This window comes from Callospermophilus lateralis, chromosome 1 (assembly GCF_048772815.1).
Source record: "Callospermophilus lateralis isolate mCalLat2 chromosome 1, mCalLat2.hap1, whole genome shotgun sequence".
Taxonomy (NCBI): Eukaryota; Metazoa; Chordata; class Mammalia; order Rodentia; family Sciuridae; genus Callospermophilus; species Callospermophilus lateralis.
Window position 1 is genome coordinate 176,915,462 of NC_135305.1, and position 16,402 is coordinate 176,931,863.

Consider the following 16,402-nt stretch of genomic DNA (forward strand, 5'->3'; position numbering starts at 1 on the left):
ATAATTCAGACTGAGATAAACGTGGCTGCCATCTCCCTAGATTGGGGGGCAGATACTTCCCAAATAATTGTTAAGATCTAATTAGGAGATTTAGTTATATGCTGGTTTGTGGGTCTTAGTCCTCTCTCTACTTTGTTGCACAACGGCAGCCTAATAATATGGAGTGCGTGTATCTTCAAGAACCCCATAATAGCTAGCAACTAATGTCAGCTTCTATGTCTCTGATTTTACCTTTAAGTTTTCACTTTCATGCTGGCCCCTACTCTCTCTTCAACTATGCTATGCGTTCTAGATTGTGTTTCTAAATGTCTGTATAAGATACTACTGGACAGGAACTGAATATTTGCCTATCACAGAAATCATAGAAGTCTCTATGGAGTGGTTTTATAATCCAGTTAGTAAAATGGATTGTATTTACAAGTAAAAACAGAAGATCACTAGATTGATGGTAGTATGCAGATTCCTAAACCAAAAGATCTTTGTAACACCATAATCCATTGGGAAGAACTGTTTTTGTTCTGTTTTGATGTTGAGACCAGGTTTCATTATGTTGCCCAGGCTAGCTGCAAACTCCCAAATGACTGCAAATACAGATGTGCGCTCTTGTGATCAGTTTGCTTTTTTAAAAAATTATTTTGGGGGATGTAACTCTGTGGTAGAGCGCTTGCCTAGGATGCAAAGAGGCCTATGTTGAATTTCCAGTAAACTCCAAGCTCCCAAAAAGTTTTCTGAAAAATTTTTCATGTTTAATAGACTTTTTCAACTTATCACACATGCCTCAGGTTCCTGGTAATGAACCCTACAACATTTGAAATATTTATAAAGAAAAAGTGTGCTAGGGATGTAGATCACTTGTAGAACACTTGCCTACCATGTATGAGGCCCTGAATTTGAGGAGTACTGAAGAGAGAGAGGAAGAGGTTTGGGGGAGATGTACAGAGGTAGATAGATATTGGAGTCCCTAGCTTGTCTGTGGTACTAGTCAGAAGCACCCTGGAGGCCTGGGTTATAAGACAACCTTGACCATACTAATAAGATCATCTGGCTTGAGTTTAGGATGGAGACAAAGTCTTTGATATTTTGCATTTAAAAGGTATTTGGCTGACAAAAATATCTTTTTTTAAAAAAATCTTTATTTATTTATTTTTTTAGTTTTCAGCGGACACAACATCTTTGTTTGTATGTGGTGCTGAGGATCGAACCCGGGCCGCACGTATGCCAGGCGAGCGCGCTACCGCTTGAGCCACATCCCCAGCCCTGACAAAAATATCTTATATTCATGATGCCCTTTTAGGATAAACAGGTCAGATCAGTGGCTTAAGTGATTTATCTCAGGTTTCAGCCAGCAAAATGGCAAAGCCTAGAATAGAATTCTTGTCTGCAAACTAAATTTCATGCCAAAGAAGTGTTACCATGGCAAAACCACCCTCAGGAATATATTCTACAGCTTTCTATTTAGAAATCATTTATAAAATTTCAAAAAGGAATGTCTTAAATGAGAGGCATAAGAACTAACCCTAATCTGGCCATGGCAGCATGCCGACAATCCCAACAACTTGGGAGGCTGAGGCAGGAGGATTGCAAGTTCAAAGCCAGCCTCAGCAACTTAGCGAGATCTTGTCTCAAAATAAAAAATAAAAAAGGGTTGGGGATGTAGCTCAGAGCCCCTGGGTTCGATTCTTGGTACAAAAACCAACCAACCAACCAACCAACCAAACAAAGAAACAAACAAACAAAAAAGAAAAACCAGCAACAACAAACCCCCCAAACCAAAACAACAACAAAAACTAACCCAAAGTGTCCCAAGTGGTTTGTGCAATTTAGGTATTATACAACAAAGGGTATGTTAGATAGAGTACAAATTCATGCTTTAGACTTCCACTGTCCAATGTGGCAACTACTAGTGCATGTAGCTGTATAAATTCAAAAGGATTAAATAAACTAAAAAAAGATTCTCTCTCATTTATACTAGCAGCCACATTTCAGGCACTTAGTGATCAGTCACTCTATTGGACAGTGCTGATACAGAAATTTTCTGTCTTTGCAGAGTTCTACAGGATAGTACCGCTATGGAAGGTGTACTGATGAATTATATAATTTCACTGCTGCAGTAGAGTAGAAAGGATTGACTTTGAAGACAAACAGCCCTAGTTTTGAGTACTGGGTCTTTCACTTATTACGTCTGCAAATCCTGAACAAGTTTCTAAATGTCTCTAAGTTCTCTGTTTCCTCAGTCTATAAGTTGGGAATCAGAAGTAAAGAGATCAGAACATTGCTCAATACTAGAGAATCTGCAACCTCCCCATTATTTACTGAAATCCCAATGAAGCCTTTTGTGGCTGTTAAAAGGCCCTTGTAAAGAATGAAACTATACTATTTCTGAAAGACTTGAGAGAATCTCCAAACCTAAGACCTTGGTTAATAAAAGCATTCTCTCTGTAAGATTTTACCCTTTTCTTGGGAGTAGAGTGGGTAGGTACTTTTTATAAATGCAGAAAAACTAAAATAAACAAAGAAGGACCAATAATTAGAACTAGAAACATTTATAGTTCATTATTCTATTACACTGACTCTAAAAGTTGAATGAAAAAAAGCTGGATATGAAGGTGTAATTTGAATTAAATGGGTCAGGTGTCTTGGTGGTATTTCCCATAGGAGAATGACAAAAGAATAGCTACAGAATCAGGTATAATTACTCATATGCACAATCAGATATTAACTAACTTTTTATTTAAAGAACAAATCCCTAAACAACTCAATAGCTTGCTGACATGATAAGTCTATTTTTTGCTTTAAAGATGAGGTAGACAAAACATACACTTAAGAAAGACTTCAACACTCTCCAAATCACTGCTTGTTGTTTTGTCACTTCTCCTGAATACAGCTATTTCTTTAAATACTTTCCCCCAAAGAAGGACCTAGTTAAGTGAGTTTTCATTCAACTAAAAAAACCCCCTTCCCCTCCATTACTGGGAATAAACCCTGGAATGCACTACCACTGAGCTACACCCCCATCCGTTTTTATTTCTATTTCTATTTTTTGGTCAGTGACATCCCCAACCTATTATTTATTTATTTATTTTAATTTTGAGACAGGGTCTCACTAAGTTGTTCAGGTCCTCGCTAAGTTGCTGAGGCTGGCTTTGAACTTGTGATCCTCCTATCTCAGTCTCTAGAGCTGCAGGGATTACAGTCGTGAGCTACCATGCCTGGCCCTTTTTATTTTTGGACAAGGTCTTGTTAAATTGCTGAGGCTGGCCTCAAAGTTAAAATTCTCCTGCTTCAGGCTTCTGAGTTGCTGGGATTACAGGTGTTCATCATTATACTTGAGTCACTAAGAAAACCTTTGTTTCTATCTCTTGTTAAAAATCTCTCTAGGGCTGGCTGAGGTTGTGGCTCGGTGGTAGAGTGCTTGCCTAGCCACATGTGAAGCCCTGGGTTCGATCCTCAGCACCATATAAAAATAAATAAAATAAAAGTATTGTGTCCACCTACAACTAAAAAATAAATATATGTATATTTTTTAAATTTCTAAAATAAAATGCATCAGTTCATTTTTCTCCCCAAGAATATTCTAATTAACACAATAATTAATACTTCCAATGATTTAGTCTTATTATAATAAATTAATCTCTGATGGGGTCAGAGTTATAGAATATTGACATTTTTGTCGGTCCTAGATTACTGTCTAGATTTCTGTACTTTTCTTTCCTGAAAAGGAAAAGGTCACTCTATCTTTGCTGACTGCATTAATCATTATTAGAGCCTATAAAACGTCTGAAAAGACCCTGGGTTAGGAACCAGAAAAAGATGATAATCCTCATTCTCCAACTGAATGTCTCTCATGCATTTATGAGTCTCAGTTGACCTGTCTACCCCACATAGGTTACTGTATCATTAAAAAAAAAAAAAAAAAAATTTTTTTTTTTTTAGTTGTAAATGGACACAATACCTTTATTTATTTACTTTTATGTGCTGCTGAGGATCAAACCCAGTGCCTCATATGTGCGAGGCAAGTGCACTACCACTAAGCCCCAGCCCCAGCCCCAGCCCAATACTTTTATTTTACTTATTTATTTTTTTTCTTTAAAATTGCATCTATCTATTTATTTATGTATTTATATGTGGTGAGGATCGAACCCAGTACTTCACATGTCCTAGGCAAGTGCTCTACCATTGAGCTACAACCCCAGCCCCATAAAAGCCCATACTTTCTTTGTGGAAAGAAGTATAAGTATGTATTTCCATCTTGTATTTCCTCAACTAAGTTCTGTTGCTCAGGGGCATGGGCAGCTAAGAGTCCAGTTGTATAACAAAAACAAAGGAGTAAAACTTATTTTCAAAAAACAAATAAAACAGAAGGCTAATAATAGTATAGCTAGCTAAAATAACATAAGTTATTATATACAAGAAAGTATTTCCAATTTTAGAGTCAAGGACAAAAGATCTGATCTTACCAAGAGACTCATTTATAATCATAAAACAGAGTGTAGTCCACATTTTGTATTTTAGTTTCAAACTCCAAAAATAATATACTGAGATTAAAGTTATTGACTTAAATATAAACACATATACTCACAGCTTGCATTTCTATACAGAAGAAATGGCTCATGAAGCTGAAACTCCAAATCTTTATTCACTGGTTCAACTAGATTGTGCATATTCAATCGATTTACAATGGTAAAACCATGGTAAGGTGAAGCTGACCTGAGATTTAATAGAAGAAAATCCATAGTTACATTTTAACTTGCAGAAATGTTATCTCCTCTTTATTTTCATTTCAAAAAAAAAATGAATACATTAGGACATCATATAATATCACACTTAAAATCATTAACAAAAAATTTAAGTCACCTTGTATATCCCTGCTCAGAAGTTTTAGGATTTAGTTTCTTAGAATATAGGCCAAAGTCCTTATTAAGACCAACAAGACATACCCCCAATTCTCTACCCCCACTTCAATCTGGTTCTCTTTTCTTGCTTCCCCTGCTCCAGCCACATTGGGCTCTCCTCTCTTTGCAGGAGTGCTTCTTCCTAAAGACCTCTGTCTGGACCAGTACCCCCAAATCACAGCTATCTCATTTGAGCATTTGCTCAAATATTACCTACTCAATGAAGCCTATCTGAACTACCATTTTTTTTAAAGAGAGAGGGAGAGAGTTTTTCATATTTATTTTTTAGTTATCGGCGGACACAACATCTTTGTTTTGTATGTGGTGCTGAGGATCGAACCCGGGCCGCACGCATGCCAGGCGAGCGCGCTACCGCTTGAGCCACATCCCCAGCCCCTGAACTACCATTTTTAATACTACCCAACCTAAATATCCCTGACTTTTCCGTCTTCATCCATTCCACTTATTTTTTATTTTTATTGGCTTCCTCCTCCAACCAGAATGTAAGCTGTATGTAAATGGGGATTTCTGTCTGATTTTTTTTTCACAGATGTTTCCCAAAGATAGACACATAATAAGTATGATAAATATTTGCTGGAAAAAGTATCACTTATTTTAAATATGGTACAGAATTGGCTATAATGATGTCTACCACTACAATAATAGTTTTTCTTAACACCAAATATGTCTTTACATAGTTCTTCTGAATTAGATGGAAAACACCTGACTCCTACAATAAGAAGTCTAGTAGTTCCCATAATGGGAGAACACAATCCTTTGGATCTTCCTCACATGTATCTAATATTTTACTGTTTCTCAGTGACATACATAGGGAGGTAACAGAATTTGATTCTACAGATTAGGAAATAAGCTGGGAATGATTAATGGCTACGCCCAGTTACACAAATAATATAAATGGAATTTAACTTTAGGTTTTTTGATTTCAAATCCAGTTTCTTCTATATTAAGTGATTCTATACTAAGTGCTATCTGGTACACTTTTAACCAAAATTCACAAAATGTGTTAAAGTGCCCCTGGATTCAATCCTTAGTTAAACAAACAAACAAACAAAACCCCCAAAACAAACTACAGAACACAGAGATCAACTCTCAACTACTTTACTTTATAGAACTAATTTATATATAAATTCTTTCTCTCATATGTGTGTCTGTGTACTTGGATATATTATTTTATGTCCTTTTTTAATATAGGGAATGAGAGGCAGGCATCTGTTTCAGATTCATTCATCACTCAAAAATGCATTCTATTTTGTAATGATTTTGCTAGATTCCTAAATAAATTCTAGTTCTCTTTATTCTGAATCACAGGAAGGATAAGAGAAGGGAAATAGTTAGGTTAGAATCTCACAGCTAGGAGTGGATAAAAAATTGAAGGGAATAAGAAGGAAAATTCCAAAGATAAATAAACAGAAATGAACCACTTCACATGACATTGCTCCCCATTGTATTTCATTTACTTATCTGCAGTAATGAGGATTGGACCTAGGGCCTCATGCATGTTGGGTAAGCACTCTAATACCGAGCTATATTCCTAGTCCCCCATCATTAGATTTTTTTTTTTAAAAAGCTTACCTTCGATATACAAATAAGGTCCCTTCTATATCAGTCTTCTCCTGTAACAGATAATGAATCAATTAGTTTGTTTCTTAAAATCCAACTCCAAAAGTCCCAATGGAGAAAAAATACTTCATGTTTAAAATCAACATGTTATATTTAGCACACTTTTGAGTAGGAAGTCTCCTTCTCACTCCACAAATTGCTATTTCCAGTTTCTCATGTATCCATTCAGTGTTATTGGTGCATACTTAAGTATATGCAATGTTTAAACCAGGAACATGTTTATACCTGCAACATTTTTCCTGTTTAACTAATAAAGAACAAAACTGTAGAATTAACTTTTAACTTTTATTTTAAAGTTTATAAAAATTAATAGAAAAGAAATGAAATTTTCTTACAGGATACTTTGTTTCATCACTGAGGGGTTTTTGGTATATTTTTAAGAGTAACAAATTTTGTGGTTAGTTAAGAATAACTATCAAACAGTTTGTTATTTTTAGAACTGTTGAAGAGTTATGGATACTGAAACTATAATCTTCCTTAAGTAATCACTATAGGTCTCTAAGAAAAAAATTAAATTTAAGTGAAAATGTGATTAAGAAAGCAACTCATTACCACTTTTTCTTTTCTATAAGAGCTTATTTAGATTTTTTAAACAGTTACACTGTTTTGTTTTCAAAAGTAAATCATCCTACTGGTCTGCAATTCACAGTCTAGATTGGTTGTAAGAATTTTAATGTAACTAACAAACTTTTTTATTTATTTATTTTTAGATGTGTGGACTTTTATTTTATTCATTTATTTATATGAGGTGCTGAGAAATGAATCCAGTGTCTCACACATGCTAGGCAAGCACTCTACCACTGAGCCACAACCCCAGTACTAGCAAACTTTTAAAACTTTAATGTTATTCATATCAAACTGAATTTGTTGGAATTCAAAATAAATTGTTGTCTTGACTTCTTCAAAGAATATTACCTTAGCTTAAATATCATAGTGAAACTTTTCTTTCCTAAGGATTGAGGCCTTTTCTTGCCTTTAAAAATGTTATTAGTAGCTGGGTGTGCTTGTGGACACTGATAATCACAGTAAATTGCGATGCAGAGGCAGGAGGATTAGAAGTTCAAAGCCAGCCTCAGCAACTTAGTGAGACCCTGTCCTGAAATAAGAAATAAAAAAGGACTGGGAATGTTGCTCAGTGATTAAGCACCCCTGGGTTCAATCCCTTGTACCCCAAAAAAAAAAAAAAAAAAAAAGTATAAGAAACTGATAATTGGGATTAGGGTGTGGCTCAGTGGTAGACCACTCGCCTAGCTTGTGTGAAGCATGGGATTTGATCCTCAGCGCTACATAAAAAAATAAATAATATAAATGTATCGTGTTCATTTACAAATAACAACAAAAAAATTAAGAAAAACAGAAACTGATAATTGCCTCACAGTAAAAGAAAATTTGTCCCCCAAAAACATTGTGCAAAGTTATAACTCAGTATAAAATAACAGAGAAAAGATTTTGATTATCCCCGATGTGTCATGCTACAAATAAGCAAATAGCAGCTTATTTTTCAATTGAGGTCTTTGTAGCTTGTATTTCTTACATAAAACAAACTCCACAGTTTAAAAATTCTAATGCATCTGTGTGTTGTAAAAAACATATTACGATAACCTTTTCAGTTTTGTTTAAGGATTTCTCATTGAAATGTGAATGCCATTGATGAATTTAATCTAACCAACATTTATGAATTATTTTACCGGTGTAAAGCCTATAGCTGAAAGAGTTAATTAGAAAGGGCCAATCACAAAAAACAGGGAACTTATGTTACGTAAACAACTAATGAAGCTTCAAGCAAGAGTTAACAAAAGTCAGTGAACAGACTTAATACAACTTTTTGGATCTTCTCTGGTGCACAAAAAGCCAGTAAGTACTTAGTTTGAAGGAAGCATTCAGAGGTGACATCATCGGTCTCCTTTCCCTGTAAAAGGTCTCCAGGGCATCCAATTAACATAGAAGCCCCTTCCTTAATTGTTTGAAATCTTTTCCAAAATTCTGGAAATACAGTGTAGTTCAATTAAAGCCAAACTCATTCAAACTAATTGGATTTCAAATTTCAAATCCTAATGACCTCTGGGAAGAGGGCTCACGTGTATGTCTGTTGGGGGAGAGAAGGGGTGTTCGTTTTTAGATTATGTATATATAATTTATCTAATAATCCTCGAAGCTTCAAACATAAGCTTTCAGGCATCTTTTCGTCCTACCAGTCTCATATTCCCTAATGCATCTGTAAAGAAGGCAAGTCGCCCACGTCCTCAGATCTGACCCCAAGGGACTGATCTTGCTCCAGTCCCCCCCGCCTCCAGCGGCTTTCCCCTGAGATGTCTCGGGCCTACTTTTTCACTCCTTCCGCCTAACCCCGCGCGCTGCCGACACCCCTGAGGCCCTGGTCCGGCTCTTGGCCAGTTCCTGGCCTCGCCTCCACCGCCCTGGCCTCTTGCTTTGCCCCCCACCCCAGGCAGCTTGCGCTGTCCCTTTAAGAGGCGGCAGCAACCGGACTGGCGTCCTCTAGGGATAAGCCTCACTCACCCACTGGTTGGCTTTAGGGCAGAAGGTATACAGAGCGACCTGGCCCGTGAGGTCTGCTATGCTGGTGATGTAGGGGTCGTGTTGCTTCAGGGCCGCCAGGCTCATCTCCTGCCCAGCTCGACTCAGCGACTCCATCTTGAATCCCAGAGCTCAGCCCCTCCAGCGGGGGCGGAGTACCGAACAGGAAAGTGCGATCCAGGCAAAGTTCCCCCAGCTGCGTCAGTATCCTTAACTTCCGCCTCTCAGCTGTGCCTCACGGCGGGGCGGTACGTCAGCCATTCTGTTCCGCCGCCTGTACACCGCCAGTTACGAGTTCCGGTGACGTTAGGTCCCAGGGGCCCAACGGTCCGAAGCAGCCAGCACGCCTGCGCGGCAGAGTTGGCTGGCGGGAGTCCTTGCGCTTCCTCTTCTCGCGCTAAAACGTCCGGGTGCCCGGGGCTGTACGCGTGTCTTCCAGGCTCCTGCTAGGAGATGCTGGGCACCGTCGGGTGTCTGCTTCAGCCTCTCGCGGGAAGGGAAAGGGGCCACAGAATCAAAGCACCGCCGTGGAAATGCTGGGCTCCACGGGCCACTGAGAAATAAAGAAAAGCGTGGAAAGGGGGCAGCTCCGAAAATTAACCCTCAGTATCAGATCTGACCGCGTCACCACCGTTAGTAATTTGGTGATATCTGAAAGAAAAGTTTCAAAACAGCCAAATTAACCTGCCTGGAACTACAACAGCGATGTTTCCCCGTCCACTTTTGCTCCTTATTTTCCTCATCTGGATCTCACACAAACGTTTCCAGTACTAGGAAAAGCCCATAAAGGTTTGGGTTTGTTTGGCATCGTTTAAAGAATTAGACTGTTCATTTTTACAGCAAACCTCCGTTGATTATCTTAAAGTATTTTTAAAGAGCCAGATACTTGGGTAAAGATAAAATAAGATGTGAGACTACAGCGAGCATTGTCTCAGACTTCTTAAAAAAAACCTTTTCTTTTATTGAAAAGACATCCCAAAGGAATTGAAAGTTTTTGAAAGGAAAAAAAAAAAAGTATTTTCATCAAACTAACACAACATATTTGTATTGTTTATGATTTTATTCCCAGGAACGTTGTTACTAAAAAGAGAAACCGTATTCTTTACAGAATCATGTCTGAAGCATGTACAAATTCGGGCAAAGAAAAATATATCATTCATTTACCCTTCATTACACAAATATTCGTAGAACTCCTAATTAGTAACTGGTGACCCCTTGAGCCCTTCCAACTCTTTTTAAAAACATCTTCCTGGCCCTGGGAGAAACTGAAAGAAGTAGAACTATGCAAGCACACAGGCGGATGCTAGAGATATCTCTCTCTGAAACCCAGAGATGAAACCACTAACTCCTTCTGTCCAGGAATGCCTAGGAAGGCTTCAGGGAGGAAGTGATGTTCGAATGGTGCTCCAGGGATGAGTAGGTGTTTCTCAGGAAAATAAGGTAAGGGCTCTGGCTATTTTACAGCCCAGTAGGGAGGTAGGAAAGATGTAGTCATCCCTATTTGATAGAGGATTGAATTCAGACTAGGGAATAATAAATCAGTTTCTCAAAGTTCCATGCTAGTTAGTCGGATTCTGGTATTAGAATCAAAGGATCCCTGGGATTCTTCTTTCAGAACTCGGTCGTCCTTTCTCCCAGTGGATGGAGGCAGGAGCCCTAATTCCTCCCACCTACCTTTAATCCATTAAAAAAAAATTATATATATATACACACACACACACACACACACACACACACACATCTATTTATTTATTTTAGTCGTGGATGGACACAATACCTTTATTTTATTTGTTTCTATTTTTATGTGGTGCCGGGTGGGGGGGGATGAACCCATTGCACCACCCATGCTAGGCAAGTGCTCTACCACAACACCATCCTCTTCAATTCATTTTTTAAAACCTGTGCCCTAATTTTAAAATGTGTGTATTATTTTAAAGGTAATGCATTCACTTGGTTCAAAATTTAAAAAGCACACCTGAAACTATATTTAATTTTTTTTCTTACATAGATTTCCTAAAAATAATCTAAGGCATTTCCTTTTTTTTTTTTTCTTGTTTTCTTTTTTTTTTCTTTTCTATTTATTTATTTGGTACTGGGATTGAACCCAGGGCACTTAATCACTTAGCCACATTCCCCAGTCCTTTTTATTTTATATTTTGAGACAGTGTCTTGCTAAGTTGTGTAGAGCCTCACTTATTTGCTGAGGCTTGCCTTGGACTTGCAATCCTCCTGCCTCAGCCTCCTGAGTTACTGGGATTATAGGCGTGTTACCACACCCTGTCTAAATCATTTCCTTTTAATTTTGATTGAGCAGGGCTAGCTTAGGGAAGAACACTAAGCTATTATAGAGAATTTTCATACTTAGAATAAAAAGCTAGATCACTTCAAAATGCATTTTGCATGCCCCTCAATATGTTAATATTGATTTTCCTGCTCTATACAGCTCTTAAATTATATTAAAGACAGTGTGAATGTTTTGGAATTGAAAATTACTCTCATTTATTTTGATATCTAATTTTTTCTTATATTTGTAAATTAAATCTCAAGATCTTTCTTGTGTCTTTACACAATAGACTGTAAGATGGGGAGAGATGGCATCTGGTCTAGAAGGTTCTTAGTATCTAGCACGGCTAAGAGTAGACTGTCCCTCCCTTTCCCAGCACTCTCTTCTCTCTCTCAGAAATACTGGAGAGTGAACCCAGGGCCTTATGAATGCCAGGCAAGTGCATTACCACTGAGCCACATCCCTAGTCCCTAGATTTTCAATAAATGTTTATGAATGCATGCCATCTCACAAGCCAACTCCTTGAATGCCACACACAAGATAACTATGAGGGGAAGGGAGTTGTATGACTGGGTTCAGAATTGGGAAGGAGGCTTATACTACACTCAGAAATCTTCATGCACTTTTCAGTTGTGTCAATTATTGTTATTATTTTTTTGTAAAATGTATTCTAATTTGTTATATGTGACAGCAGAATGCATTTCAATTCACATTACACATACATATAGCACAATTATTTTTATCTCTGATTATACACAATGCAAAGTCATACCATTCCTTCATACATGTACTTAGGGTAATGATGTCCATCTCATTCCATTGCCTTTCCTACCTCCATGTACCCTTCCTTCCCCTCCCTCCCCTTTGCCCTATCTAGAGTTGTCTATTCCTCCCATGCCACACCTGCCATTCCCATTATGAATCATCATCCTTAATATCAGAGAAAACATTTGGTATTTGTTTTTTTGGGATTGGCTTATTTCACTTAACATCTTATTCTCTAGCTCCATTCATTTACTGGCAAATGCCATAATTTTGTTCTTATTTTTTTTATCATTTTATGAATTTTAATTTGTTATATATGACAACAGAATGCATTACAATTCATACTACACATATATAGCACAATTTTTCATATCTCTGGTTGTATACAAAGTAGAGTTACATCCTTTGTGTCTTCATACATATACTTAGGGTAATGATGACCATCGCATTCCACCATTTTCCTACTACTATGTCTCCTCCCTTCCCTCCCCTTTCCCCCTTTGCCCTATCTAGAGTTCATTTAATCCTCCCACCCCCACCCCCTCACATATTATGGATCAGAATCCTTAAATCAGAAAAATCATTTGGCATTTGGTTTTTGGGGGTTGCCTAATTTCACTTAGCATTATATTCTCCAGCTCCATCCATTTACCTGCAAATGCTATGATTTTATTATCTTTTAATGCTAAATAATATTCCATTGTGTATATATTCCACAGTTTCTTTATCCATTTATTTACTGAAGGGCATCTAGGTTGGTTCCACAGTTTAGCTATTGTGAATTGTGCTGATATAAACATTGTTGTGACTGCGTCCTTGTAGTATGCTGTTTTTAAGTCCTTTGGGTATAGATTGAGGAGTGGGATAGCTGGGTCAAATGGTGGTTCTATTCCCAGTTTTCCAAGGAATCTCCATACTACTTTCCAATTTGCAGTCCCATCAGCAATGCTGAGTGAGCCTTCTCCCCCCTCCCACATCCTTGCCAATACTTATTGTTGTTGGTCTTCTTAATAGCTGCCATTCTGGAGTGAGATGAAATCTTAGTATTTTTATTATTATTTTTAACATTATTTTTGTTTGTTTGTTCTAGTTAGTTACACATGACAGTAGAATGCACTTTGACACATCATACATAAATGGTGTATAACTTCTCGTTATTCTGGTTGTACATGGTGTAGCATTACATCAGTCATGTAATCATATATGCACCTAGGGTAATAATGTTTGATTCATTCTACTACTGTCTTTCCTACCCCTATACTTCTTATCCTCCCTTCACTCCCCTCTTTCTAATCCAAAGTACCTGTATTCTTCCCTAGCATTCTCCCTTATTGTGAATTAGCACCCACATATCAGAGAAAACATTTGTCCTTTGGTTCTTTAGGATTGGCTTATTTGACTTAGCATGATATTCTCTAGCTCCATCCATTTACAGGCAAATGCCATAATTTCATTTTTCTTTAAGGCTGAGTAATATTCCATTCACACTACACATACATATAGTCCAATTTATATACATATATATATATATATATATATATATATATATATATATATATATATATATAACATTTTCTCTATCCATTCATCTGTTGAAGGACACCTAGGTTGGTTCCATAGTTTAGCTATTGTGAATTGAGTTGCTATAAACATTGATGTGGTACATCAATTATTTTTTAAAAATAAACATAATTTAAAAAATGAAAACCTAACAATTCGATCAATTCTACTCTCCTCCAATCTGAGCAGCTTTGTGGTATAAATAAAGTTTGCCAGTTAAAATTATGGGGTCAAGCTGGGTGTGGTGGCACATGCCTGTAATTCCAGCAACTTGAGAAGCTGAGGCAGGAGGATCATAAGTTCAAAGCCAGCCTAGGCAATTTTGTGAGACTCTGTTTCAAAGTAAAAAATAAAAAGGGTTGAGAATGTACCTCAGTGGTAGTGCACCCCTGGGTTCAAGACCAGCCCTGCAGATAAAGTAGAATAAAATAAAATAGGATCTAGCCTGGCATGGCTGGGGTGTGCAGGTAATCTTCACCAATCAGGAAGTTGACATTGAAGATCACTTGAGCCCAGGAGGTCCAGACCAACTTGGGTACATAGGGAGACCTAATAAATAAATAAATGCAATTCAACCGTGGAGTGAAGGACACTGGAATATAAGTGTTCAAGGTAGTTTTTTTGGTTCCAAATCTACCAGCTGTGTAACTTCGTCAATTAGTTACAAACTTCTCATTTCTCCAATATAAAATCCAAAGGCTATGTCATAGTCTGGGAGACAATGCTTGGTCTGTCATCTTGTTATCTTTCCATCTCAATCTTTTATGAATTTCTGTCTCATTTTTTTCTACCCCAGCCCACTGACCTTCCTGTTTCTATATACGTGCTATCAAAAGACAAAATCTTTAAACATCCAACTTTACTTCACACATCTGACTTTATGGTTCTAGAATCAGGCAACACTTGTTTTATTAAAGAATATGTAGAATGGTATTGCAGCTCTAGCAAACAAAAATCATTTGTTATAATGCAGAAGCTGGTATGAGAAGCTCTTGTCTTCTGAGATGGGCATTAGGTTTATAAAAATGAAAAAAAAAAAACTAAAAGAATATGTAGAATGAATGTTCTGATGAGCTGAGCAGTGGAGACTGCTTTATAGGCAGAAAAGGGTTAAAGAAAGCAGAAACAGTCAACAAAAAAGCAGATTGGTAGTTTTGAAATGATTTTCCTTATAGGAAAATAAAGGACTAAAGCAGAAGGATACACTTGTCATGCTGGTCAGGTAAACTAGGCCCCTTCTGATTGGTTGCTGTGACTCTCCCATCTTTGGAAAACTGGCCCATTTCAGAGTTCAGTTTAAGTCACTTAGCACAAGTGATTCTGTTCTGATTTGGTCTTGTCTGCTGGGGCCTAGTGTAGGAGGCTAGTCCAAAACAGTATCCTTCCATAAATTGTTCAACGTGCTGGGCAGATGGTGGACACTTGTAATCTCATCAGTTTGATTGGCTGAGGCAGGAGGATCATGAGTTTAAAGCCAGCCTCAGCAACTTAGCAAGGCCCTAAGCAACTCAGAGAGATCTTGTCTCTAAATAAAATATAAAAAAGTGATGGAGATGTGGTTCAGTGGTTAAGTGCCCCTGTGTTCAATCCCCAGTACCCAAAACAAACAAAAATTTCTCAAGAGTGCCAAGAGTCTTGCTTCACATCCTTTGCACTTGCTGTTCCTCATTTATCAAACACTCTTCCTTCTGACATCCCTCAGATATTATTATTTTTTTTTAGATATTGATGGACCTTTATTTTATTTATTTATTTTTACATGGTGTGGAGGATGGAACCCAGTGCCTCACACATGCTAGGCAAGCACTCTACTACTGAGCCACCCCCAGCCCCACTCAGATATTCTTAAGGCTCATTCCTTGCTTTCTTTATAGCACTTATCTGCAACTTATAATTAATTTATTTAGTCATGTTTTACTTCTCTTGTAAGTTTAATTGAAGGCAGAAACCATGTCTGTCTTGTTTGCCATCACATTCTCAGTACTTAGAACAGAGGCAAGGCCTCGCATGGATTTCTTGAATTAATGGTGATGTTAGGATGTTCTGTGTTTATCGGTTGTATAAATCTGAGAAAAGGGGTGATAATTTCAATTTTACCTCTAACAAAGCATTTATTTGAAGACTGATGCCTGATTAATTGTATTGATATATTTTGATTTTTCGGCTCTATGCTTCCTAAAGTGGACACATTGTTTTTAGTGTATCCCAGAATAATCGTTAGGTACCTTTTCAGTCTTGCTATTTTCCCCATGTGTATTTTTTCTTTCCTCCTTCCCCTCGAATCCTTTTTCTTTATCTTTTTATTCTTCTCCTTACTTCCCCCTGCTTGGATTTTAAAGATTTATTCTATAAGTATCTGCTTATTCCTGTTTGCCGTTGTAGGCAGAGAAACTAAAGCTAACTAATTTTCACAAGGCCATATAATGATTCATTGCAGGGTTGGGATTAGCATCTTCTAGCCTTGGTGTCCAGGTAGATCACGTGTCTTGCTACCATTCTGCTTGGCACACTATTAAATTACACTGGCTACACATGAGTGAAACTTGTTATCCCTGTGCTGCTGTTTCACCACTGATATTTGGTTTACATGATCGATATTCAAAAGGTTGTGGACTTACTGGAAAATTCATTATCTGGTCCTTACCAGATAGATACTTGGGAGACTAATTCCTTCCTTTCATTTCTTCATAAATCCCTCAGAACTTTGCATTTTAAAATGATACTT

General features: G+C 37.5%; 1 protein-coding gene across 4 annotated transcripts in view; it reads right to left on the minus strand.

The window, feature by feature from the left end:
• The window catches only part of Dcp1a (decapping mRNA 1A), a 55,201-nt gene extending 45,979 nt beyond the window's left edge, over positions 1-9,222 (minus strand). For 3 of the 4 annotated variants that reach the window (XM_076837521.1, XM_076837572.1, XM_076837446.1), the window contains exons 1-3: positions 9,051-9,199; positions 6,486-6,526; positions 4,580-4,707 (exon numbers count right to left, since the gene is read on the minus strand). In XM_076837521.1, coding sequence (XP_076693636.1) covers positions 4,580-4,707; positions 6,486-6,526; positions 9,051-9,185 — 304 coding nt within the window. In that variant the 5' untranslated portion in view covers positions 9,186-9,199. Of the gene's footprint in view, positions 1-4,579; positions 4,708-6,485; positions 6,527-9,050 lie in introns of all 4 variants that reach the window. The other variant, XM_076837647.1, reaches the window with a different exon arrangement.
• Between the last annotated feature and the right edge of the window lie 7,180 nt (positions 9,223-16,402).